Source organism: Sapajus apella, unplaced genomic scaffold, assembly GCF_009761245.1.
Source record: "Sapajus apella isolate SASKATOON/1434 unplaced genomic scaffold, GSC_monkey_1.0 scaffold2, whole genome shotgun sequence".
Taxonomy (NCBI): Eukaryota; Metazoa; Chordata; class Mammalia; order Primates; family Cebidae; genus Sapajus; species Sapajus apella.
The window spans coordinates 21,197,718-21,223,109 of record NW_022436942.1 but is presented as its reverse complement, the minus strand read 5'-3'; the positions used below and the strand labels follow the sequence as shown (position 1 = coordinate 21,223,109).

General features: G+C 33.5%; 2 protein-coding genes across 2 annotated transcripts; both read left to right on the top strand.

Moving 5' to 3' along the window:
- The first annotated feature begins 2,876 nt into the window (after window positions 1-2,876).
- On the top strand, window positions 2,877-3,942 carry LOC116556774 (olfactory receptor 6C65). Its single transcript, XM_032286135.1, has one exon. It carries the CDS (start codon window positions 2,971-2,973, stop codon window positions 3,907-3,909), a length of 939 nt encoding a protein of 312 aa, XP_032142026.1. The 5' UTR covers window positions 2,877-2,970; the 3' UTR covers window positions 3,910-3,942.
- Window positions 3,943-15,279: 11,337 nt separating this feature from the next.
- LOC116527518 (olfactory receptor 6C76) lies at window positions 15,280-16,221 on the top strand. Its single transcript, XM_032244511.1, has one exon. It carries the CDS (start codon window positions 15,280-15,282, stop codon window positions 16,219-16,221), a length of 942 nt encoding a protein of 313 aa, XP_032100402.1.
- The last annotated feature ends 9,171 nt before the right edge of the window (window positions 16,222-25,392 follow it).

The following is a 25,392-nucleotide window of genomic DNA, read 5'->3' as shown; positions in this document are numbered from 1 at the left end:
TTATGAGTTCCATCCCCACACATATTTCCTGTTATTCAAGGTAATATGTACTGTTTTAGCTTTGATTATCATGGTAGAGCATGGACCTCATGATCTGGCATTCCCACATCACCATTAAATGAAGCCTGGAATGCATTATGCTAATAACCTAACTAAAACTACAAAATACTAAATTTTGGATCACACATTTTATCTGTTCTCTCTAAATCCACTAATGCTAGGCATTTAAGAAATAAGTCACTCAACTAAAAATGCATAGTTTTCTCCATAGAATCGCATCTCAACCCAGAAAATTATTTCTTTATCTTTATTTGTGCTATAGAATTTTCATGTTGGGATTTTGTTTAAGCCTCAATTACTGTGCATTCCAACCTCCTAATTCATGTTTTCTCATAGAAGTCTACTAAAGAGCCAACATGAATCTCTTTTTATTTGAAATAATAATCAGAAAGATAATTCTTAAAATAATTAATCAAGAGATTACTATTTCATCACTTTCCCTTTGTATCTTGCAAAGTTTAACATTATATGCAAAATTTTATATTCTTCCAATATTTAATGTCTCCCAAGAGAACCCAATTAAAATGTTGCCAAAATTAATTGTGTTGTGAATACACTAGTTTTTCTATCTCCAGGGAGGGTCTTATTATGTTTCCCTCAAAAACAATCTCCACTCTAACATTGTATCTTAAAACACACAAAATGTGCCTTTCTATTTCTTTTGGAGAAAAATCTTTTTGGAAAGCCTGTATCATTGAGCAATGTCAGAGAAAATATGAAACAGTTGACATTTAAATGCAAAAAAAATTGTTTTAATATGTCAACTGTATTTTCTCATCCTCACTGAGAATGGCTTTTGGGTTGAGAAATAGATGGTTTATAAAAAGGGAGACCTGGAAAAAATGTTTAAAATTTTAATAATTGAGCAGCTGTACAAAAAAGAATTCATTTGATAAAAGGTGTAATACTGTCCCTTTTCTAGCTAAAGCATTATGTTTCTCTTATAGATAATGAGAAAACTAATTAGATTTAAGCTATGACTTGATTCTGTCAAGGACTAACATAAGTGAGTATATTTCTTCTTTCTTTCATGTTGTTAATTTGTCTTCCTAAATCATAGAATTCTTGACAGCTAATCTTTTTGAAATGTACCATGAAGGCATTTTGTCAATTCTTTTTTTAAATTTTTATTATCAATGCTTCTATTGTTTTCTCTCTCCAAGTCTTTGGCAGGGGCGGGGCGGGGGGGTATTATCTGCATTACATTTATTTAAACTTACTGAAATTAACACCATTATCATTACTTCCTTTTTTGAGAGCAGTTATTTAGCATGGATGTTTTCTTAATCCTGAGGAGTCACATCCTGTGTCTGTTTGCATGTTATTTGGTATACTTGCTCTAATCAAAGATGAAAAAAACATCCTAGAACAATCTTAGCAGAGAAATTGAGAAATTGCCTGAGAATCTTTTGTTATGTTAACATGTGGCCAGTCAGGTAGCTAGATGCTTGATCAAGAGCATCACTGGCATCCTAGCCCCTCTGTTCAAAGGAGCTCCTTATATTTTGTGCAGGGAATCACATGGTTCCCACAGCATAATTTTCATCTGGTCACCAGATATCCTTGAAGCATCAAATATGCCCACCTGAATTTGAAATTTAAAGACAATCCAGTCAAGAGAACGAAAATAACTTTCTGTTGCATGACAGAAAAGTGTCTCACAAGATTCAACAGCCAAGTCCCTCACCAGGAACATTTGACACCAAATTTTACATCAAATTGTCTATAAAAATGAGAGAGATGTCACAAGAGAACAAAACCTCATGGATGCAGTTAAAACTTCAACATAAATCTCCGAGTCTTTTAAAATTTGTCACAGCTTAGTTAAGAAGCATGCAAATACCTGCTTCAGGAAGGATTTAGACAGTATTTTCTTAGATAAACCTCAGCTGGTATGACTTATTGCAGGGATGCGAGACACAGGATGCATGACCCCATTTCAATGTCATCTTCAGCCTTCCAAATACCCCATACTTTGACTCTATTCATTTAATCAGATTACTGTCATGGCTCACTCAAAATTTGTCAAGATGGTTTCTCTGTTCCTAGTACTGGTAGCAGCAGATCATGCTGAGCAATTCATATTCAGGATGTTGAGTATGCACCTCGCTAAAATTCCTATTTTGTTGGCATATATCACTACAGGTATCTATATCAATCAAAATGGACTAATTCAGAGTAACTGATATCTGCATGCAGAGTTTAGCCCATGAAACTAAAACAAACACTGGATTGATTGACGAGATTTAAAAATTCCAATTGGAACTTTCATATTATGAACTTGTTTATTAATAATAGCTGGCATTGTGTTTATGTCAACTTCAATCAGAAAGGAGCTAAGAGGATCAATTTTTCCTAAAGCAAGAGGAGATGGAGTTCAATTTATTTCCCATAAATATACTATTTTCCATGGTTTTTCTTATTTTGCTATGAAAAGACATCAAGGTTCATTTTTTTATAATTGAGTTATGACTCAGAAGTCTATTTTCTAATGACAATATTAGCATTTGTATTTTATGGCCTTTAAGTTTTCAAAATTACTATGTATTTTGATAACTGGTTCAATATTCCACAAAAAGAACAAAGCAAACAAAATATTTATTATTTCCCATTTTATAACTGAAAAAACCTTCTGTACATTAAGCAATCAAAACTATACAGCACAGAATTATCAAAGATGAAACTTAAATGTTTTTTAAAATAATAAAACACAAATTAATCTTTTTACTACAAGTAAATTCTGATACGATCTTGCAATTATAATGGATATTCTGCCACTTCTTGTTGAAAGGGTCTATTGAAATTCTTGATGCAGAGTAAGAGCAATTCTAGTGTATTTGAAATCAAATAATGAATTGACAGTCACTCTTCTTTTTATCTACAGACTGCATCAGAATTCAGAACCAAGCCATGCCAAATGTGACATCAATTAGAGAATTTATTCTTCTGGGACTTACAGATGACCCAGAGTTACAAGTTGTGATATTCTTCTTTATGTTGATCACATACTTATTGAGTGTAAGTGGAAACATGGCCATCATTATGTTAACACTATCAAATATTCATTTGAAAACTCCTATGTACTTCTTCCTCAGGAATTTCTCTTTCTTAGAAATTTCATTTACAACAGTCTGCATTCCTAGATTTCTGATTAACATTGCTACAGGAGACACAACCATTTCCTATAATGCTTGTATGGCACAAGTATTTTTTTTAATTCTTCTGGGATCAACAGAATTTTTTCTTCTGGCTGTCATGTCTTATGATCGCTATGTGGCTATCTGCAAACCTCTACATTACACAAACATCATGAGTAACAAAGTCTGCCTTTGGCTTGTTATCGGCTGCTGGCTGGCTGGTTTTCTCATTATTTTTCCCCCAGTGATTATGGGCCTCCAGTTGGATTTCTGTGACTCCAACACTATTGACCATTTCACTTGTGACGCTTCTCCTATGCTGCTGATTGCCTGCACAGACACACAATTTCTAGAGCTTATGGCATTTTTGTTAGCAGTATTCACACTCATGGTAACTTTGGCCTTGGTGGTTCTCTCCTACACATTCATCCTTAAAACAATTCTGACGATCCCCTCTGCCCAGCAAAGGAAAAAGGCCTTTTCAACTTGTTCCTCCCATATGATTGTGGTTTCTATTTCTTATGGGAGTTGTATTTTTATGTATGTAAAAACATCTGCAAAAGAAGGTGTGGCTTTGAGCAAAGGTGTAGCAGTACTTAATACCTCTGTTGCTCCCATGTTGAACCCCTTTATTTACACCTTAAGAAATCAGCAGGTAAAACAGGCCCTTAGGGAATTTACCAAAAAAATGTTATCATCAAACAAGCAATAATGATAACTAAATCTGTAGCTGAAACTAGAAATAAACCAATAAAAACACAAATCATCCTTCCACTTAATAGGTATACACAAAGGAATACTCATACAAAGTTCACACCATTGTAAAGCTTACCTCTAGTGATAAGACACACATATGAAACAGTCAATATAATAGTAAAGTAAATTAACTAGTACTTTAGTAAGGGACAAATGCTATTTTTAAAAAATAGAAGAAATACAGTGTAAAAGTAATATGGTAAGCAGCATTCAAATTAAATAGCTTGATCTAATTTCATGGTCATCTTAAAGATTCTTTAATTTTTTTCCTATATTCAAGAACATTTTCCTGTATTCTTAATTTTTTCTTTTTATTCTATAATTTTTCCATCTTATTTTATCTATTTCATATATGTCAAGCATATCAAGACTGTGAAGTGTGACTATCAAATTAATATTGGTCTTTGCTTTAAAAAGATATGTAACAAGCTCTAGATAGCCTATTCCTAACCTACCTTAAAATAAATTATTCTACAGAAAATTCACAGCAACCCACAATGAATGGATTGGCACTAATTTCAATGTTAAGAAAACTGTGCTTTGTAGTCCCTTATTCTGTTGAATCTGATATTCAGAATCTGTACATGAAAAAAATAGCTGAGAAACAATCATCTTCTGTGAAAATGGGCTATTTCAAGCTATCCAAGTTTTGCCAACTCTGTTTCATCAGAAATATTTACCTGTGTCTTTCCAGATTACATATGTTCTGTTAAGCAAAAAAGGAAATGTGAGAGACTGGAGCTGCTGAGGAGAATAATCTCAGATAAAGTGCTGCAAACAGAGATATTAGAAATGATTGCTTTTACACTAAATAGAGTGACTTTACATTTTGTGATGTATTATATTATCATAACACTTCACCATCAAATAGATGAAGGTAGGAAGGCATAAAAATGCAATCCATGGAGCTACTGAAAATTAATGCAGGATTGATACACCCCTCTTTGTCATGCACATAATGATCGGAGAACACTATTTTATTGATGCCCAAACAAATAAGGACCGTTTAAAGACAAATCATACACCTATGCAGTTTTCAAACAGTTACCATAAGTAGTACACACTATTTAATTAGTAGGAATAAAAATATTTAAAATAAATACAAAATTCAGAGCCTTGAAAATTAAAAATTTAATTTGAGGAAAACCAAATATATATATTTAATTTTATAAATTAATATAAAATAGTAAGGTTGATACATAAACTACTTATAAAATAACTTCAACAATTCTAATTTTATATAAGATATGAGACTAGAACTTAAAATTTATGGTTATAATATTCTTAATATTAACAAAAGCACAAAATTATATAATTATGTGATACTAAGGTAATAATGGTACTATGTGCAATTACATAAAAACATGACTTTTAAGTAAAAATAATAATTAGTAAATATTTATAAAACAGCAAATAAACTGAATACATATTTTAACTATGAAAGAAATTACTAAAAGAAACAAAGCTCTAAGAGCTATGCCTCTGAAACATTTCCAAGATTTTAGTATTATTTTATTCTAAATTTTAAAAGCCTAAAACACTCACTTAAAGTATATATTCTTATAAATAGTTGGAGACTATAAAATAGTTGAAAAAAGATTCACTTAATAATATACAAGATATTTATAACATATATGCATATTCCCTGTAAAAAATCCTATCATAATGGATCAATAACATTAAAAAATACTAGTTTAAGATAAGAAACATAAAGATTCTTGATTAGGGATATAATGTATCACTTTATCTTTTAAATAGTCCCATAAAAATACTTATCAGATCTTAAATTATACTATTTATCCATAAATCATCAACAAAAATTTAAAAATCTCTTAGTTGATACAGATATGAAAATAATTATATTAAAGCCATAAGGAAAACACATAGTAAATGAACAATTAAGCTTTTACTCGAAGGTGAAACAAATATCATTTGTATTTATGACAACAAAATAATAACGCATACCCCCCACTTTGTATTAATTACTTTAGAGACGTTTGTCCTAGATACATTTAACCAACACTAAAGCATACAAATCAGACGCAAAATTTATAATATTCATAATGAGAATACAGATATAACATTTTTTCAGATACTTTTTAAAATATTTCCCAGAAAAGTTTCAAAATTACTGAAAACTATTCATAAAATCATTGAAGAAGTAACAAATAAATGGAAAAATATCATCTGTTCATGGATTCAAAAAATTAATATTGTTAAAATGTTTATACCATCCAAGTGAACTACAAATTCAATGTAATCCCCAAATATTCTAATGGCATTTTCATAGAAATAGAAAAAAAATCAATCCTATAATTGATAAAGAACCAAAAAAAACCCAAATAGTCAAATTAATTATGAGAAAGAAAAAACAAAGCTGGAGGCACCACACTTTATGATTTCAAACTATATTACACAGTCATAATAAAACAGCATGAAACTGGAATATAAAACAGACACATAGAACAATATGACAAATTAGAAAGCTCAGAGAAAAAAAATCACACATATACGGTCAACTAACCTTTGACAAGGTTCCAAGACTAGAAATGTGCAAAGATAGTCTCTTCAATAAACGGTATTGGGGAAACTGAATATCCATGTGAAAAAGAGCAAAATTGGACCCTTACCTCACACTATATACAAAATTTAATCCAAAATCGATTAAAGACCGAAATGTAAGACCTAAAACCATAAAACTCCTGGAAGAAAACATAGGGAGAAAGTTTCTTGACATTGGTATTTGCAATAATATTTTGGATATGACACCAAAAGCTCAGGCAACAAAAGCAGTATTTAACAAGTGGGACTACATCAAACTAAACAATTTCTGTAGTGGAATAAAACAATCAAAATAAAAAGAAAACCTATGGGCTGGGAAAAAAAATAATTCTCTGTTAAAAGGTTAACAATCCAAAATACATATGGAACAAATATAACTCAATAGAAAAGAAAATCCAATTTTAAAAATGGGCAAAAAACCTGAATATAAATTTTTTTCCAAATAAGATAAACATATGGGCAACAGGCATTTGAAAACATTCTCAACATCGCTAATCATCAGGGAAATGCAAATCAAAATCACCATAAGATATCACCTCACACCTGTTAGAGTGGGTATCCTCAAAAAGATAAGAGATATTAAGTGTTGGTGAGGGTGTGGAGAAAAGGAAACGATCATATGTAAATTGGTACAGCCACATGGAAAACAGTTTGTAGGTTTCTGAATATTAAAAATAGAATTACCAAACAGTTCACCAATCCCAGTTATGAGTATATATCCATAGGAAATGAACATAGGAAATGAAATCAGCATCTTGAAGAGATCTCTTCACACCCATGTTTATTGTAGCATTATTCACTTAGGCAAGATATGAAGATAATCTAAGTGATAAGTGACAGATGAATAAAATGTAATATATATGTGTATACATATACACTTACACAACATACACACATATAATGGAATATTATTCCATTGTAAAGAAAAAAATCCCTGCCATTTGTGAAAGCATGGATGAAATTATGTTAGCAATGCTTTGTCTGAATTCATTAGGTTATGAAATGATGTGTTTTCATTTTTATTTTTGATTATTCCTTTGACCCATTGGTTGTTAAAGAGTATGCTGTTTAATTTCTATATATTTGCAAATTTTTCAGTTTTTTTCTCCTATTGATTTCAAGTTTTATTCCATAGTTATTATAAAAGATGGTTTGCATAAGTTCAATATTTTCAAACTTAATTCTGGTGTATAAAATGAATTAGGAGTTGTTCCTTCTTTTTCTTTCTTTTTCTTTTAAAAAAAAACTATGAGAAGGTTTGGTGTTAATTCTTCTTTAAATGTTGGTAAAATTCACAGGTGAATCCAGCAGGTCTTTGATTCTTCTTTGTTGGAAGGTGTGTTTTTTTTTTAATTATTATTATTATTTTTTAATTATACTTTAAGTTTTAGGGTACATGTGCAGATCTTGCAGGATTGTTGCATAGGTACACACATGCCAGGGTGGTTTGCTGTCTTCATCCCCCCATCACCTACATCAGGCATTTCTCCTAATGTTATCCCTCCCCAACTTCCCACCCCTGCTGTCCGTCCCCAAGCCCCCACCCCCCAACAGACCCCAGTGTGTGACGTTCCCCTCCTTGTGCCCATGTGTTCTCATTGCTCAACATCCGCCTATGAGTGAGAATAGGAGGTGTTTGGTTTTCTGTTCTTGTGTCAGTTTGCTGAGAATGATGGTCTCCAGATTCATCCAGGTCCCTGCAAAGGGCATGAACTCACTGTTTTTTATGGATGCATAATATTCCATGCTGTTTATGTGTCACATTTTCTTTATCCAGTCTATCATTGATGGGCATTTTGGTTGGTTCCAGGTCTTTGCTATTGTAAACAGTGCTGCAATGAACATACGTGTACATGTGTCTTTATAGCAGAATGATTTATAATCCTTAGGGTATATACCCAGTAATGGAATTGCTGGGTCAAATGGAATTTCTATTTCTAGGTCCTTGAGGAATCGCTACACTGTCTTCCTCAAAAGCCGAACTAATTTACACTCCCACCAACAGTGTAAAAGTGTTCCTATTTCTCCACATCCTCTCCAGCATCTGTTGTCTCCAGATTTTTTAATGATCACCATTCTAACTAGTGTGAGATGGTATCTCAATGTGGTTTTGATTTGCATAAATCTAATGACCAGTGATGATGAGCATTTTTTCATATGTTTGTGGGCCTCATATATGTCTTCTTTTAAAAAGTGTCTGTTCATATCCTTCACCCACTTTTGAAAGGGTTTGTTTGTTTTTCCTTGTAAATCTGTTTTAGTTCTTTGTATTAGCCCTTTATCAGACAGGTAGATTGCAAAAATTTTTTCCCATTCTGTTGGTTGCCAGTTCAATCTGATGATTGTTTCTTTTGCTGTGCAGAAACTCTTAAGCTTAATTACATCCCATTTGTCTATTTTGGCTTTTGTTGCCATTGCTTTTGGTGTTTTAGTCATGAAGTCCTTGCCTATGTCTATGTCCTGAACGGCATTGCCTAGGTTTCCTTCTAGGGTTTTTATGGTGTTAGGTCTTATGTTTAAATCTTTAATCCATCTGGAGTTAATTTTAGTGTAAGGTGTAAAAAAGGGGTCCAGTTTCAGCTTTCTGCACATGGCTAGCCAGTTTTCCCAACACCATTTATTAAACAGGGAATCCTTTCCCCATTGATTGTTTTTGTCAGCTTTGTCAAAGATCAGATGGTTGTACATGTGCTGCGTTACTTCTGGGACCTCTGTTCTGTTCCATTGGTCTATATCTCTGTTTGGTACCGGTACCATGCTGTTTTGATAACTGTAGCCTTGTAGTATCGTTTAGAATCAGGTAACATGATGCCTCCAGTTTTGTTCTTTTTGCTTAGGATTGTCTTGGCTATGTGGGCTATCTTTTGGTTCTATATGAAGTTTAAAGTGGTTTTCTCCAGTTCTTTGAAGAAGGTCAATAGTAGCTTGTTGGGGATAGCACTGAATCTATAAATTACTTTGGGAAGAATGACCATTTTCACAATATTGATTCTTCCTAACCATGAGCATGGAATATTTTTCCATCTGTTTGTGTCCTCTCTTACTTCCTTGAGCAGTGGTTTGTAGTTCTCCTTGAAGAGGTCCATTACATCCTTTGCTAGTTGTATTCCTAGGTATTTTATTCTCTTTGTGGCAATTGTGAATGGGAGTTCACTCATGATTTGGCTCTCTGTTTGTCTGTTACTGGTGTATAGAAATGCTTGTGATTTCTGCACATTGATTTTGTATCCTGAGACTTTACTGAAATTGTTTATCAGCTTAAGGAGATTTTGGGCTGAGATGATGGGTCTTCTAAATCATGTCATCTGCAAATAGAGACAATTTGACTTCCTCTTTTCCTAATTGAATACGCTTTATTTCTTTTTCTTGCCTGATTGCTCTGGCTAGAACTTCCAATACTACATTGAGTAGGAATGGTGAGAGAGGGTGTCTGTGTCTAGTGCCAGTTTTCGAAGGGAATGCTTGCAGTTTTTGCCTGTTCAGTATAATAGTGGCTATGGGTTTATAACAAATAGCTTTTATTATTTTGAAATACATTCCAGCAATACCTAGTTTATTGAGAGTTTTAGCATAAACGCTGTTGAATTTTGTCAAAGGCCTTCTCTGCATCTATTGAGATAATCATGTGGCTTTTGTCTTTGGTTCTATTTATGTGATGGATTACGTTTATAGATTTGTATGTGTTGAATCAGCCTTGCATCTCCGGGATGAAGCCTACTTAATCATGATGGATAAGCTCTTTGATGTGCTGTTGCATTCGGTTGCCAGTACTTTATTGAAGATTTTGCCTTAATGTTCATCATGTATATTGGCCTGAAATTTTCTGTTTTAGTTGTGTCCCTGCCAGGTTTTAGTATCAGGATGATGTTGGTCTCATAAAATGAGTTAGGGAGGATTCCCTCTTTTAGTATTGTTTGGAATAGTTTCAGAAGGAATGGTACCAGCTCCTCTTTGTACATCTGGTAGAAATCAGCTGTAAATCCATCTGGGCCTGGGCTTTTTTTGGTTGGTAGGCTATTAATTGTTGCCTCAACTTCAGATCTTCTTATTGGTCTATTTAGGGATTCAACTTCTTCCTGATTTAGTCTTGGGAGGGTGTACGTGTCCAGGAATTTATCCATGTCTTCCAGGTTTACTGGTTTATGTGCATAGAGTTGTTTGTAGTAATCTCTGATGGCAGTTTTTATTTCTGTGGAATCGGTGGTGATATCCACAGACCCCTAGCCAGACTAATAAAAAAGAAGATAGAGAAGAATCAAATAGATGCAATAATAAATGATAAAGGGGATACCAAATGGGATATTAAGGACTTGACTTTTACGTTCCAACTCTTTATCACTGACCATTAAACAGTAATTAGATGTACTTATTATAAATGTATATTGAAAACAAAGTATAAAGAAAGGAATATGATCACAATTTATTCTGGTACAAAGGCAAAAATGTATATCACAGTAAACCATAGATCTTTTTAAAGTTTGCACTATAGCAAGAGTATTATACTTTATACCAAATATAAAACAGTAAATCTGTTTTATATTTGGTATAAAGTATAATACTTTTATATAGTGAAATTCACCACAAACTTACATCTACTTTACTGTGTAGTAGATTTACCTGTATACCAATTTCTTTCTTTCCCTGTATACTTTTCCTGTTTCTTCCTTAGGAATTCTCTCTATTTTATTTCCTAATACAATGGCCTTCTTTTGAGTACAGGCTTCCCATCAAGAAATATCTTAAACTTGCATGTATACCAAACTGAAATTATTCAATGTTTTCTTAATGATATGAAAATCATGCAAGTATTTCATGCTGTTATATCAGTGTTTATAGTGCCTTAATGTTTTATACTTACATGTAAAATTTTTCTAGGATCAAGGAACAGGACATTCATTCTAAATCTTCTAGAAGATATTATGCTCTATTGTAAAATTAAAAACAGAATATATTTTGATTAAATATTTAAAATGGACAGTACATCTTGTTTATATGTGTCTATTTTCATAACACAAACAAAAACCATCATAATTCTTTCTTAGAAACATATTTAACAATTTGCAAAAAAGGAAAATTTACAAAGATATCAATAAATAATAGGGAAAAAGAGAAATAATTATGTTACTGTATATCAAATTGAAGAGTAAACAACAATAAATATTCTGAAATCAGTAAGACATTATCAAAATAGAATCAATATTCCAGAAACAGGCACACAATCCCAGTTTCATTCTCTGCTACCCTAAAAATGATTAAAGGTATTAATCTTTTATATGCTGAATTTATATTAAAATAACCATTTTTATAGATGTGTAATGCAAACAAACAATTCTCTATGGAAACATGGAAATATTTATGAATATTTTAAGTGTGCAAAGTTGTGGCCAGTAACTCATTTGAGAAAACTTACAATCAAAAGATAATAGAACAATAATGTCAAGATACATTCGCGTGTCTATGCATTCTAATATCATTTACACTAAGGGATATTTTCAAAGATTGGTATGTTCAGCAAAGAAGAATTTTATTCATTATAGCATACCCATAAAATGAAACCATATTTAGTCATTAAAATGGATGTTGTAAATGTTTAAGCTAATATTAAATGGTTAACTATTGCTTAGAGACAAATGAAGATTTCCTATTTAGGTATCAATGCTTAAAAATATATTGCTAATGGTCAAATGCAAGTGATGTAGTTGGGCTGCATCCCCACCCAAATCTCATCTTGAATTGTGGTTCCCATAATCCCCATGTGTCATGGGAAAGACCTGGTGGGAGGCAATTGAATCATGGTGGCAGGTTTTTCCCACGCTGTTCTCATGATAGTGAATAAATCTCATGAGATCTGATGGTTTTATAAAGAGCAGTTCGCACACACACTCTTGCCTGCCTCCATGTAAGATATGCCATTGCTCCTCCTTCTCCTTCCGCCATGATTGTGAGGCCTCCCCAGCCATGTGGAACTGTGAGTCTATTAAACCTCTTTTTCTTTATAAATTACCCAGACTCATCATAGCAGTGTGAAAATGAACTGATACAGCAAGTTTCCAAAATTAAAATGTATGTGGAGTAGTATACATCAAATTGGTAACAGTGGTTATCTCTGCACATAAACATTTGAATATATATTAACATCACATGAAGTCATCTTCTTCAAATAAAAAGATTCATGTTGTGATTTTTTTCTTAAATTACGTTTGTCTCTACAGTTGTGATAAAGTCTACAATAATTCAATGACTGAGTTTTTGTTGCTGAAGTACCTTAATTGTTTGTGCAAATGTAATTTGGATATCCTAGTTTTCGCTTATATAACATATTCAAAAAGAAGATACTATTTTTTAAGCCAAGAACAATGGTGTGCACCTATAGTTCCAGCTACTCAGAAGCTTGAGGCAGGAAGATGATTTGAGGTCAGGAGTTCAAGGCTGCAATCCTACCCATGAATAGCTACTGCACTTCAGATTAGGCAACATAATGAAACCTCCTCTCCTAAAAAATTATTTTTTTAAATTATTTTTAAATTAATTATTTTTTAAGAAAAGAAGATGCTATTTTAATCATATTTTAGCACTGTATTTAATCACTGCATTGAGAATGATCTCCATTTATTGTACTCATATGTAAAAATATATTTTGCATAAAGTATTTTAAATATTTGTTAAGTTTTATATATATGGAAAATAATACAGAAATGTACAGATGAAATTTGAGTTGCTTCTAATTTTAGATAAATACTAGTCACTCGGCTCAGCTAATGAAATGAGTTACACTCCCTATATAAGTTTCACCAGTGATGCTATATAATAGTCTTCAGAGATTTCAAAGTTGTTTCAAAGATTATTATATCAGATACTTTTTCTTTCATAGACCCCTGGGTTATTTTGCTTGTCATATTTTACATGCTTTTTCTCATAGTCTTAAGGGTGATACATGAAAATGAACATGACAGGATGCTGTTTTATTTTTCCAAGACCTCAATTCTCCCCAAATACCTGGCTAACATCCTACTGGATAATTTTCTCAGTCTTCTCCTGGGACACAGGTCCCATAATCAACCAATTAAAATATGATTGCTGGAGTCGATCTTGTACATGGATTCACTAGTGCCCTATTGTTTTTTATTCCAAATATCATTAAGCATTTGTTTGCCTTAAGGCATATTTCTAAAATTATATAAAAGAAAACATATTAAAGGTGTTATTTACTTTTTTCCTAGGGAAAATTAATAGAAATGGCCCTCTGTGAAGTATCAGAATAGCCTATCATATATAATTGTAAAATTTTTTTTTATTTATAACAATCCTTTTAACTAAGGATTTACTAAGATAGTTGGTGGAATATTTCAGGCTTCCAGATTTTGGACAATGTTAAGGGGAAACATGAGGATAGTATTGCATTCGATGTTTTAAGATGAAACATCAAGGTCTTTATGAAGAAATCTGTAGCTTTGTAGGAGGAGAGAGAAAAACAGTTATTTATTCACTTAAAATTAGCCCATTACATGACTTTTGATTTAAGATAATTGAGCACATTATTTTGTGTTCAATATTTAGCTCTAACCATCCAAATTTTCATAATAGGTAAGTATTTTAAACTTATGTTTTGTGATAATTTAGCTTCTATTCATCTTATTCTGCAGCATTATTTCCTATGATACATTTCTTTCCCTCTCTGTCTCTTATGTATATGTACATTTAATAGTTCAATGAATTTATGGAGATATTAAACTATTTTAAATGGTCATTTCTAGCAATTAAATAGGTGGAATACAGCATATTTTTCTCAATATGGATACATTTATACTTAGAAAGAGCTGGTGCATATTACAGGTCCCAGTGTCCAAGATAGTCAGTAGATAACGTATGTGAAGTATTTGTGCATTTGATATGTGATTTACATATATGAAACAGTTGTGTACTTCATGAAAATATATTCTGAACATGCTCTGAAGTGCCTAACTATATTTAAAACACTTTACTAGAAATTTTGAAACAGTCAACTGAAAAACACTATAAGTAATTGGATTTTAAATAAAAGGCTTTTTTTTAAAAAAATTCAAGAATGAAGATAGGAATTTTGGAGGCTCCCATATTACCTGAAAATAGGATGTGTAGTGGATTGAAAAAAACATTGGATACTATCTACATAAAGCCATTGTTTAAATGTTCAAAACACAACATTAGAATGACTTACCCACTGAATTATTATTTTGTTTTACAAGGAAAAGAGTAAAAGATAAATTAACAGAGGTAGTAGTGTTCTATCCTAAAAACGATATTTAGAATTTTCACCAAAAAATCGGGTAGATCAATGATTTACATCATCGTCAGAATTTTTATTCCTGTAGAAGATGCAGTAAGCAAAGCATAATGCCCCCTATATTTTAGCTAAATAGTAAAGCACTAGAAGAGCTTATGTTCTATTAATAAATTTTCCCAAAATGAATGTAAACCAAGGAGACAGAGTAAACATGTAGCAGAGGTTGATATTAAATATAGAAGATATATCTTAAGAGGCAGAATTGTGAAAAATGAGAGGTATAAATATATATATATATATGTGTGTGTGTGTGTGTGTGTGTGTGTGTGTATACACATGTATATACATACAGTATTTTAAAAGTCCCAGGTGCTTCTCGTCACAATACAATAGTACTTGAAAAAGAAATGTGCAAATATTTATACTTGCTTTGGACTCATTGTTTTGTTGTTTTCGATGTTGATTTTATCAGTAATCTCTGACAGGAATCAATCATCCCAAATGAAAAACAGAACATCAGTGACAGATTTCATCCTCCTGGGTCTGACAGATAATCCGGAACTACAGGTTCTGATTTTCTCCTTTCTGTTTCTCACGTACATACTTAGTGTTACTGGAAATCTAACTATCATCACCCTTACCCTGCTGGATTCCCACCTGAAGACCCCCATGTATTTATTCCTCAGGAATTTCTCCTTCTTGGAAATTTCATTTACTTCTGTCTGTAATCCTAGATTTCTGATCAGCATTCTAACAGGGGACAAATCCATATCCTATAATGCTTGTGCAGCTCAGCTATTTTTCTTTATCTTCCTTGGCTCAACGGAGTTTTTCCTCCTGGCCTCTATGTCCTATGATCGCTATGTGGCTATATGTAAGCCTCTGCATTATGCAACCATCATGAGTGACAGGATCTGCTATCAGCTTATAATCAGCTCTTGGCTGGCTGGTTTTTTGGTAATTTTTCCACCACTGACCATGGGCTTACAGCTGGATTTCTGTGACTCCAATGTCATTGACCACTTTACCTGTGACTCTGCTCCTTTGCTGCAAATCTCTTGCACAGACACAAGTACTCTAGAGCTCATGAGCTTTATTTTAGCTTTGTTTACTCTTATATCCACTTTGATATTAATAATTCTCTCCTACACTTACATCCTCAGAACTATTCTGAGAATCCCCTCAGCGCAGCAAAGAAAAAAAGCCTTTTCAACCTGCTCCTCACATATGATTGTTGTCTCTATCTCTTATGGAAGCTGCATCTTCATGTATGTGAAAACTTCAGCAAAGGAAGGAGTTGCTTTGACAAAAGGAGTAGCTATGCTCAATACCTCTGTTGCTCCTATGCTGAACCCATTTATTTACACTCTCAGAAACCAGCAGGTGAAACAAGCATTTAAGGATGCTCTGAGAAAGATTTCTCACAAAAAAACACTGACTTGAACGCAATTTATACTTGAAACCCACACACATTTTTTACCAAAGAACCAATAAAAATTTCAATTTTAGTTCCTTTCTGTCTTCTTATTTGTATGTCTTTTCAGAAACACAACTGTTTCTACTATTTTGTATTTAATATTCTTACAAGTCCTTATATAAATTTATATAGAAAAATTAAATGATCTGATGCACTTCCCTAAGGTACAGTTCAAAGACAGAACTAAAGTCATTTCCTACATTAATATATATCCTTAAAATAATATAATTATATTTATCACTGACAAGTTTATTTAAACAGAATATGATATTGTAACCCTTTAGCTGTTAAATCACATATGTGAATATATGAATGTTCATGCACATGTATGTGGTCAAATATATATGTGTGTTTGTCTCTGTGTGCATCAATGTTTGTGTATATATACATGTGTATATTCATATACTCAGGAATGTGTATATTCATATATTTGCATACATCTCTATACACACATATGTGTACATTGTATGTTTATATATTCATATTTATGAATATGTGCACATATCTAGCATAAAGATATTATATTTATGTATATTTTATATAATAGATTATAAATATTACATATTTATAATATACATCATATATGTGTGTACATTTATATATATGACTATATGAAGAGTGAATACATATATTCACTCTTTCAATTATTTTTCTTTAAAATAAAACAAAGGAAACTTATGGGATACAGGAATAACTGATATATGAACAAACTCAGAATTTAATAATTTAAATAGGGGAATTAATTTTTATAGTGATAATATTTACATTATACTTCACACACTCTATATAAAATAGAAAAAACAAATTACATTTTTGTCATTATGACAGCAAATTATGAATTAGAATAACCTTTACTAGTTTTTCTTTTGTTTTTAGATTAATGTATTGTGAATGCTTAAATAACAAAATTAATTAATATAACAAACCTGTCAATCAAAATAATTTCCTGAGTATAGAAATTTTCTAATTATAGTTATTACTCAAGAAAAGGGTGATAGCATTTAATCACATTTATATAAAACATTTCTACAGAGAACTAATAACATCTCGCTTGGGAATACTGCTCTCTGAGGACTTTTATCCAAGATTGTGATTTACGACTCAATAACCATGCAATATCATAGCTTATGATATTGTTTTTTGTCTTTTACCAGTTGCCTAAGACTAGTTTTGATAAAATCTGCCCACTATACTATGTATTACTATATTAGTTGCCAAATAAATATCAAAATAAAAACAATTTAAGCAAAAAAAAAAAAAAGATTCATTGGATTGATAATCTCAGGAAGACTTGAAAGTTCTGAATTATTATGTTTAGCTCAGGAGTCAGAAAAAAGAATTCATGTGTGCCATGACACAATTTTGCTCAATCTCACTTTTGAATGCCTCTGTCTCTCCCTGTTTTTTAATATTGTATCTTTATTGTTTAAGATTTTCTTCTTAATACAGATACCCTTTTGTCACACTATAAGTAGTACTGTATAGCACTTTGCACTCTCTCATCTATTCTCTTCAATTCATGAAACAATGAAAACAAACTCCTGAGACCAACTCCAACAGGAGTGTCAGTTGAAAAGAGTTGACTGACCCATCTTTGAGTAGGTGTTTAGTCACTGACATTTCTTTGATCCAAGAGGATCAGTTCTATGATTCTCAGTTATGGTGTGTTGGTTAGTTCACGCCTGGTAGAGTTAAGCTGTTTGGGTTTGTAAGTCTGACTGGGGTTTACAAGCTTGAGACTTTGCTGGCCATCCTTAAAGTGCTTAGTAATGTTAACTATATTATTATTGTCATTGTTACTATAGTTACTGTTATTTACACAGCCTACCTGGGTTACATTGTTCTTTAAGAGGTGGAGTTGGAAGCTGGTAGTTACTCTTGCTTGAAAGTAAGAGAGAACTAATTCTTGAGTAAAGAAAATGCCATTCAAATCTAAATGAGTCAAATCTATGTGGCCAATTTGGTTGCGTAGAAAGCATGGCTACCTGCAGATACAGAGACACTTACAAGGTAAGTGCCACATGAGGATGCATTCAAAACTCTTTAAAAACTGACATTCCCTGAGTAAATTTATAATAGTGAAGGATTCACCTTATGCCTTGTCCAAGTATCATATTTTATCTTGGATTCCTACCAATTATAGTCAAAAGAGAGTTAAATATATAAAGTATAATGTTTATTTCCGTTATGCTTTATATGTAACTAAACATTATAATTTAAAACTGGTTACTAGTGGCTGGAATTTTCATGTTCCTTATGTAGGAAGCCACATTCTTGGCATCCGCATACTCAGGCAGCTGAGATTCTTTGGACAGTAGGATGGTGTAGGAAATAATTATCACAGTTTATTTTTCATTGTTTGTTTGCTTTTTTTAACTAGATGTGAAAATACATGATAAATCATTCCTTTCCATAGAAGCACCTGTGATAAGTCCACACAACCGAAACCATGTGTTTTTCTTACTAGATTGTACTTTAATACAGCTAAATTCTGATTTGAGATATTTTATTTTGTATTAATGGAGTAACTAACTCTCCCTAATTGATGTATAGCACGTTAATCTAACGTCTCAGTTACTTGGCTTTATTAACTGTCAAATTGGGTTAACACTCCATTACTCACAGAATTTTTAAAATTTGTTGAGAGTAAAGTCATTTAAAGTGTTTGTTTCAGGAACTCAATAAATATTTGTTATTATTTTATTACATAAACTCCCTTTTTTCTTGTATTCTTCAATCCTAGATTTTTAAAACTGCACATTTCATCTCCTTTTGTTTAAGACAGGCTTTCCCCAGTTTACCCAGTAAATATTTGTCTTCTGCCACTAAACCATTGACAATACTTTTGTGCTCTCATTCTGCATACTCCCTGCCTTTTTAAATTGTATGTCAGAGTTTAATACTATATTCTGGGACAATGGCTTTTAAATTTATGTCTAACCTACTTTTATCATGTGCACAAGGCCTAACTACCTGATTTTCCAATTTTTACCATGAAGAGGTGGCTTGGGGAGTGGGTATCATAACCAAAGTCTTTTTTTTTTTTTTTTGGCTCTTAACCCCAAAATAACCTCAAATAAGCCTCCTCTCTAAAACAACAACAACAAAAAAACAACTCCATCCCACTAAACAATATCACATAAAATAACATTATCTTAGTCATAATATCATTTATGGGGATTGCCTTACAAGCTGTCCCTTCTATACAGCATATCTAGAACTGCCAAAGCAAGTATTCCATGTCCTTTATTTTTATTTTATTCTTTTTTATTTGTATAAATTTATAGGCTATAAATGTAATCTTGCTACATGTGCAGATTGTGTAGTGGTGAATTCAGGGCTCTTAGGGTATCACCCAAATAACATACATTGTACCCATTAAGTAATTTCTCATCATTCACCCCTCCTACCTCCTCAGCCTCCCAAGTCACCATTGTCTATTATTCCACGCTCTATATCCATGTTTGCACATTATTTGGTTCCTAGTTATAAGTGCAAACATGCAGTATTTGTCTTTCTGTGTCTCACTTGTTTCACTTAAGATAATGGCCTCCAGTTCCATCCACCCTGTTTAATTTTATACCTCTGCTTTTTTGAATAGCACTGCAATGAATATACGGTACAGGTATCTTTTTAATGTAATTATTTATTTAAATCATTCATGATTTAAATGATTTAATGATTTATTTAATGATTTCTTTAAATCACTGATGATTTAATGATTAATGTTTTTAATTATTTCTTTAAATCATTAATGATTTCTTTTCTTTCTTTCCTTTTCACTAGTAGCAGTATTGCTGGATCAAAGGGTAGTTCTATTTTTGTTCTTTGAGAAATCTTCTTGGGATTTTCCATAGAGGCTGTACTAATTTACAATTCCATCAATCTTTGTGAGAGTTCCCTTTTCTCCACATCCTTGCTAAAAGTTTTTTTTTTAAATCATTTTAGTAATAGCCATTCTGACTGGTGTGATATGATATATCATTGCAGTTTTAATTTGCATTTCTCTGATGATTAGTGATGTTAAGCATTTTTTCATATGCCTGTTGGCCATTTGTATGGCTTCTTTTGAAAAATACCTATTCATGTCCTTTGTCCACTTTTAAATGGAATTACCTGTATTGTTGCCATTATCATTGAGTTGTTTTGAGTTTCTTATAAATTCTGGATATCTGTCCTTTGTCAGATGCATAGTTTGCAAACATTTTCTCCCATTCTGCAGGTTGTTTGTTCACTCTGTTGATTCTCTCTTTTGCTGTGCAGAATTGTTTTTTGGTTGAATTAAGTCCCATTTGTCTATTTTTGTTTTTGTTATCTGTACCCCAGCTACATATCTCTGTGGATATCCGACTGCTCGTGAAAATCAAGTTTCAAAAGCTGCAAGTTTTATCTTTTTCCTCCAGTCAAACTTGCTTTCCATCTGATCATTTATTTGCTGAGTTACCTAATTTGTCAAACCATAAGCCCAGGGTTCATCTCTTACTACTTCTTTTCCTCTTCTTATATCATATTTTCATTAATTTTTTTTTCTACTTTCACATGTTTCTCACGTCATCTAACTGATTTCTGTACCAATGAGATTATCTTTTAAAGAGAGAAAATACCCAAGATCAATGATCATGGGTGTCTTCAGCAATGAGGCTCTGAATTCTCAGGGTGCCCAGAAGCCACTGGTCAAATCATATATTGACTCACTGCTGACTCTTACTTGTTGCCGGAAACTGCTGCCAAATAACATTGGCTTCTCCTTTTTCTGATAGTCCAAATCCAATGAGAATATTTCTAAGGTGGAACATTACCTGCTGGGAAGGCAGAATCTTCAAAAATTTTCCTAGGCTTAATAAATGAAATTAGCAATTTTGTAAGATAGAAAGTTAATTTATAAAACTAAATATGTATATTCATAGTAGCAATAAATAGTTGAAATCCAAAATAAAAAGTACCATTTACTGTCATCAAAAATGAAATACTTAGGTATAAATCTAAGATAATTTGTATGGAATCTATAGGCTTAAAAATATAACCACTGATGAACAAAATCATACGCCCTTTGAAAAATGAAGACATATTCTATATTTCTGAATAGAAGACTCCCTATTTTAATATGTCAAGTGTTCCTATTTTAATCTATAGAGTTTTATAATCCCAACCAAAATCTTAGTATATTTGTAGATATTAACAGCTTAAACTTAAATTTGATGTCTATAGGCAACAGAAATACATTAGACAAAACAATTTTGAAAAAGAATAAAATATGAGTACTCACAAACTTCATGTCAAAATCTGCTATAAAGCTACAATAATCAAGATATGCAGTACTGGTAAAAATAAAATAGAGGCCTATATCAATTTAAAGAGAATAGACGGATAGCCTAGATCCAAGATGGCCAAATAGGAACAGCTCTGGAGTGCAGTTCCCAGTGAGAAAACAGAGGGTGAGTGCTCACTGCATTTCCAAACAAGTTTTCACTGCCCACAGACCAGGAGATTCCCAGGCTGAAAAGCGCCACGAGTTTTCAGTGCAGCGGTTTCAGCCGGTGCCCAGTCAGTGCACAGAAACTCACACAAGTCTGGGTGGCCTGGAACACCAGAGAGACAGAGACAACCATTCAACTGAAAGGGAGGGGGCTGAGACAGGGAGCCAGGCGATCTGGCTTGGCAGGTACCACCCCCACAAAACAAGCAATCTGAAACACTCTGGATTGAGAGTTTGGCAGCAAGTGCAGCTGGACCCAAGACAGTCCAGCTCAGTGGGGGGAAGGGTATCCCCCAATACTGAGGCAATTCACACAGCAGCTGGGCAGAGCCTGTGGCAGCTCAACAACACCTCTGCTGACAGACTGTGACTAGACTACTCTGTGCGGGGCAGGGCATCTATGAAAAAAGGCAGCAGCATGACAGGAACTTATAAATAAAGCTGACCTTCCTAGGACAGAGCACCTGGGAAAAGAGGCAGTTATGAGTTCAGCTGCAGCAGACTTAAAGGTACCTGCCTAGCAGCTCTGCACGGAACAATGGAGCTCCCAGCTCAGCACTTGAGCTCCTATAAGGGACAGACTGTCTCCTCAAGCAACTCCCCGACCCCTGTATACCCAAAAAGACACCTCATAAAGGAGACCTCAGGCTGACATCTGATGGGTACCCTTCTAGGATGAGGGTAGCAGAGGAAGAAACTGGCGGCAACCCTTGCTGTTCTGCAGCCCCCATGGGTGATTCACAGGCAAGCAGGATCTGGAGTGGTCCCCCAGCAGTCTTGCAGCAGAGGGGCCTGTTAGAAGGAAAACTAAGAAGTGGAAAATAATAGCTTCTAAGGGCAGCCAGAGAGAAAGGTCGGGTTACCCACAAAGGGAAGCCCATCAGACTCACAGTAGATCTCTCGGCAGAAACCCTACAAGCCAGAAAAGAATGGGGCCAATATTCAACATCCTTAAAGAAAATAACTTTCAAAATAGAATTTCATATCCAGCCAAACTAAGCTTCATAAGCAAAGGAGAAAGAAAATCCTTTATGGACAAGCAGTTGTCCAAGAGAGATTTCATCACCACCAGGCCTGCCTTACAAGAGCTCCTTAAAGGAGCACTAAACAAGGAAAGGAACAACCAGTACCAGCCACTCCAAAAATGTACCAAATGGTAAAGACCATTGACACAATGAAGAAAATGTATCAACTAATGGGCAAAACAACCAACTAGCATCAAAATGGCAGGATCAAATTCACACATAAAAATATTAATCTTAAATATAAATGGACTAGTGCCCCAATCAAAAGACACAGACTGGCAAATTGGGTAAAAAGTCAAAACCCATCAATGTGCTGTATCAGGAAACCCATCTCAGGTGCAAGGATACACTATAGGCTAAAAATAAAAGGATGGAAGAAGACTTACCAAGCAAATGGACAGCAAAAAAAAAGCAGGAGTTGCAATCCTAGTCTCTGATAAAATGGACTTTAAACCAACAAAGATCTAAAGAGACAAAGAAGGGCATTACATAATGGTAAAAGGATCAATGTGTCAAGAAGAACTAACGAACCTAAATATATATGCACCCAATACAGGAGCACCCAGGTTCTTAAAGCAAGTTCTTAATGACCTACAAAGAGACTTAGACTCCCACACAATAATAGTGGGAGACTTTAACACTCCACTGTCAATATTAGACAGATCAACGAAACAGAAAATTAAGAAGGATATCCAGGACTTGAACTCAGATCTGGACCAAGAAGGCCTAATAGACATCTACCAAACTCTCCACCCCAAATCCACAGAATGTACATTCTTCTCAGCACCATATGGCACCTATTCTAAAATTAACCACATAATTGGAAGTAAATCACTCCTCAGCAAACGCAAAAGAATGGAAATCATAACAGTCTCTCAGACCACAGTGCAATCAAATTAGAACTCAGAATTAAGAAACTAACTCAGAACTCCACAACTTCATGGAAACTGAACAACCGGCTCCTGAAGTTGACTAGATAAACAATGAAATAAAGGCAGAAATAAAGATGTTCTTTGAAACCAACAAGAACGAAGGCACAACGTACCAGAATCTCTGGGACACATTTAAAGCAGTGTCTAGAGGGAAATTTATAGCAATAAATGCCCACCAGAGAAGCAAGAAAAGATCTAAAATCAACACCCTATCAACAAAATTGAAAGAGCTAGAGGAGGAAGATCAAAAAAACTCAAAGCTAGCAGAAAACAAGAAATAACTAAGATCAGAGCAGAACTGAAGGAGATAGAGACACAAAAAACCCTTCAAAAAAAATCAATAAATCCAGGAGCTGATTTTTTTGAAAAGATCAACAAAGTAAACCACCAGCCAAATTAATAAAAAAGGGAGAAGAATCAAATAGATGCAATAAAAAATGATAAAGGTAATATCACCACTGACTCCATAGAAATACAAACTGCAATCAGAGATTACTACAAACAACCCTATGCACATAAACCAGTAAACCAGGAAAAAATGGATAAATTCCTGGACACTTGTACCCTCTCAACCTTAACCAGGAAGAAGTTGAAACCTTGAACAGACCAATAACAAAGGCTGAAGTTGAGGCAGCAATTAATAGCCTACAACCAAAAAAAAGTCCAAGTCCAGATGGGTTCACAGCTGAATTCTACCAGACATACAAAAGAGGAGCTGGGACCATTCCTTCTGAAACTATTCCAAACAATTCAAAAAGAGGGAATCCTTCCCAAATCATTTTATCAGACCAACATCATCCTGATACCAAAACCCGGCAGAGACTCAAGAAAAGAAAACTTCAGGCCAATATCCATGATGAACATAGATGCCAAAATCTTCAATAAAATACTGGCAAATCGATTGCAACAGCATATCAAAAAGTTTATCCATCACAATCAACTAGGCTTCATTCCAGGGATGCAAGGCTGGTTCAACATACACAAGTCTATAAACGTAATCCACCACATAAACAGAATCAAAGACAAAAACCACATGATTATCTCAATAGATGCAGAGAAGGCCTTCGACAAAATTCAACAGCCCTTTATGCTAAAAACTCTCAATAAACTAGGTATCAAAGGAACATATCTCAAAATAATAAAAGCTATTTATGACAAACCTACAGCCAATATCATATTGAATGAGTAAAACCTGGAAGCATTCCCTTTGAAATCTGGCACTAGACAAGGATGCCCTCTGTCACCACTCCTATTCAATATAGTATTGGAAGTTTTATCCAGAGCAACTAGGCAAGAAAAAAATAAATAAAGGGTATTAGGGTATTCAATTAGGAAAAGAGAAAGTCAAATTGTCTCTATTTGTAGATGACATGATTGTATATTTAGAAGACCCGATCATCTCAACCCAAAATCTCCTTAAACTGATAAGCAACTTCAGCAAAGTCTCAGGATACAAAATCAATGTGCAGAAATCACAAGCATTTCTATACACCAATAACAGACTAACAGAGAGCCTAATCATAAGCAACTCCCATTCATAATTGCTACAAACTAGGAATACAACTAACAAACTATGTAAAGGACCTCTTCAAGGAGAACTACAAACCACTGCTCAAGGAAATAAGAGAGGACACAAACAAATGGAGAAACATCCCATGCTCATGGTTAGGAAGAATCGGTGTCGTGAAAATGGCCATACTGCCC